Source organism: Echinops telfairi, unplaced genomic scaffold (genome assembly GCF_000313985.2).
Source record: "Echinops telfairi isolate 266 unplaced genomic scaffold, ASM31398v2 ScPeMD7_7469;HRSCAF=8507_1, whole genome shotgun sequence".
Classification (NCBI taxonomy): domain Eukaryota; kingdom Metazoa; phylum Chordata; class Mammalia; order Afrosoricida; family Tenrecidae; genus Echinops; species Echinops telfairi.
Window position 1 is genome coordinate 74,421,362 of NW_022111373.1, and position 3,343 is coordinate 74,424,704.

At 41.2% G+C, this 3,343-nt stretch overlaps 1 protein-coding gene across 1 annotated transcript in view; it reads right to left on the reverse strand.

Annotated features, from left to right (window-relative positions):
- Positions 1-559: 559 nt before the first annotated feature.
- The window catches only part of AGGF1 (angiogenic factor with G-patch and FHA domains 1), a 42,977-nt gene continuing 40,193 nt past the window's right edge, over positions 560-3,343 (reverse strand). Inside the window, exons 10-11 of the mRNA XM_045285216.1 lie at positions 1,930-2,029; positions 560-906 (exon numbers count right to left, since the gene is read on the reverse strand). Coding sequence (XP_045141151.1) covers positions 706-906; positions 1,930-2,029 — 301 coding nt within the window. The 3' untranslated portion in view covers positions 560-705. The remainder of the gene's footprint in view (positions 907-1,929; positions 2,030-3,343) is intronic.

Below are 3,343 nucleotides of genomic sequence, written 5' to 3' on the forward strand. Positions count from 1 at the left end.
CTTCTCTGGCACAACTCCATTGCCAGCAATGGGATCGATCAAATCGACAAATGCCAGCATGTAGAATTATTTCAATACTGCACTCAGTTGTCCATATCTTATCAGCTAAGAAACAAACCAAAAGTAAATGCTTAATATATAATACAAATAGATTCTTCACAGAAGAAAATAAAGGACTAGTTTTCTACATGTCACCTGTTCATTCATTCATCCATCAATGAAATCACTTGTTATTTCGAGCTTAATGAAATGTATACAGTGCTACCCCAAAATTCCCAGCATTTGACCTAAAGGGAAGAAACGAAGACGCTTTTTTTAAACTTCAGCTGTTTCTTTTGTTGTGCATCTTACAGTAACAAATATAAGGAGGCAGGACAAATGTATAATAAGTCGTTAGTGGCTATATAGCGCTTGCTACATGGATATTTGTTTCTGTGGGTAATGTAAATGACAAGACAAAAAACAGTTTGATAAACTCGTGCATGACCTGTGAACTTTAGTCAGTCCACGACAGCATCATTATTTCTTTCTTTAAAAAATGCTTTGAAAGGCTGCAAAGTTTACCAATATAATAAAACCGTATTTATTACACACTTTGTGTCCTGAGGGTGTAAATTATGCCATGGTTCCCTGGTGCCACTGACGCCTGTCGAAGTGGGTGTTTCCAAACTCTTTGGAAAAGTCTGAATTTGTTCTGCTTGGCCTTCACTCGATACTCCCTTTGACCCAAGGCACGGATCCTGGTGCCTCTTTTGGAGGGTTAGTTTCTGGGAAGTTTTCGGCGAACCGCTCTCGGGCTTTGTCCCAGTTCTTTTTGCTCTTGTTTTGGAGAAGGTGCACATCTTCAATCGAGGATGGCTTCCCTGTCCCCAAGCCTGCATGCGCTCGCCGGAGCTGAAGCTGAATCTGTTTCCAAAAGTTGAGCAGAAGATGTATTTTAAAGTCTCAGCACATTGCAGCCTACTGCAGTCTACCTTTAGCTAGAATTCTGATTATCAGCTGAAAGAGAACACTTCAAACCTGCCAAGAGCATCAAACATCATACAGTAGGGCACATCTTATATGCCAATTAAACTCCCGGATTTCAGGCAGACACGACTACTTGTTACATGCTTTGATTCCTGCACCCAATACCAATTCTCCCATTATCATGGAAATTGTTCCTGTCATGTTTCATAAGAGGCATGTAAGGAAATCGTTAAAAACCACCAGGACAATTAGGAGAATGTTTGGCTCATAAATTAAAAGCTAGACTCTCTAGCTTCAAGGAGCCCTGATGGGGCAGTGTATTAAAGGTTGGGCTGCTAACTGCAAGGTCAAGTGTTCAAGCCTATCAGGCACTTGTCTAGACGGAAAAGGCTGGCTGTCTGCTCCCATAAAGATGTAGTTTCAGAAACCCTAAAGGAGGCTCTACTCTGTGCTGTTGGGTTATTATGAGTCAGGATTGACTCAATGGCATTGGATTTGGTTTTATCCTATCTTCAACATAGAAAAAACTCTAAAGAAGGATTCCTTAAGAGGACTAAAACCAACAAAAGGGCGTATATGTGAGGAGCTTCAAAATAACTAGTGGAAAGTCGAATTACAGAATAATGGAAATTTCCAAGACTTTATGAAGCTCCCTCGTGTGTGTTACTATGTGCCCGGCCCGGTCTTAGGTGCCAGGACTGTACAGCAAGCAGAAATAAGTACGATGACTGAGTTCACAACTATTATATATGTGTGTGTGTGTGTGTATGTGTGTGATATACAACTACTACATACATATGTGAGCCATATATCTCATCAAGTCCATGGCGCTAGTCATTGCCTGTGTTTCTTGCTGCCACGTTCCCAGTGCTCAGGACAGTGCCTGGAACATAGCAGGCACCCAGTGAATGTCTGTTCTAAGACAGAATCACCAAGGGGAGAAAGAGAAGCAGGTCTTACCGGTGTTTTCATTCCTCCACCATCCTTTCCTAGGCCCTCTCCTTTTTTCCAACCCATCTTCTCCAACATCTTGCGGCCTTTGTTGCTGTCAGTGATTTCACTTTAAGGAAAATTAACATAATGTATAAAAAAAGATGCTTTAGATGATTAATGAAGCATTAATACATTTTAAAACAAATTTCTAAACTGTTAGCCTTTACGTAAATGAAGGTGAAGATACACAAACGAAGTTCCCCTCCCACATATACACCTAATGGAAAAGCACGCACACAGGCACCCAACAATCTGTAAAGGAGTACGTATGCAGCAAATTAATGGCCACAAACTGAAGACAAGCGAACGGCTAAGTGGTAACACAGACTGACTGTGATATACTCACACAACAGAGTACGATATAGTAGCAAAAATTGACTATACCTATCAAAATAATGTTGACCCAAAGAATACAATGCAAAAGAGATATGCAATCATTCCATTTATTTATTTACAACTAAGAGACATTAGTTTATGGCTGTTAAAAGTCAGGTTACCCTATTTACCTGCAAGCCTTCAAGACCCCAGATGCTGTATCTTTTTCTTTTCTTTTTCTGCTACATCTTTTGATAACTTGGCACGCTCAGCTTTCTTCACCACCTTTGCTTATGCACCCATTTGTCTTCAGTGATCATGTCGGGAAGGTGAGCATCATGGAATGCCAATTTAATAGAACAAAGTGTTCTTGTAATGAGTAAGTACTAGAGTGGAGGTCCAATGTCCATTTGCTGCCTTAATACTAAACCTATAAATATATGCACATAGATCTATTTCCCCACCATCCTATATAAATATATTTACATATGTACATGCCTGTATTTAGACCTCTATAAATGCCCTTTGCCCCCTAGTTCTTTCCTCTATTTCCTTTTACTTTTATCTTGTCCCACTACCATGCTCAGCCTTCATTTGGGTTTCAATACTTTCTCTCGGTTACATTGCCCTTGCTGAATCCCTACCAAGCCTCTCACACCCTCCTTGCCACTGATTTTGGATCACTTGTTATTCCCTTGTCCCTGGGTTGGTCAACACCAACCCCAACCCAACCCCTCCCCTCCCCTGTCCCCCCGAACCATCGGTCCCATTGTTTTCTCCTCCAAACTGTTCATCCAGCCTATCTTATCTAGATCTAGCTCAGAAGCAACAAAGTCCACATGGAAGCACACCAGCCTGTGACCACAAGGTGTAGAAGAGACCACGTAACAGGCATCAAAGAACGAAAAATCATTTATCAGTGGGTAACCACCTTCCCGATCATAGAAGACAAAGGTGTACATAAGCAAATGTGGTGAAGAAAGCTGATGGTGTCCAGCTATCAAAAGATATACCATCTGGGGTCTTCAATGCTTGAAGAAAAACAAGCGGCCATCTAGCTCAGAAG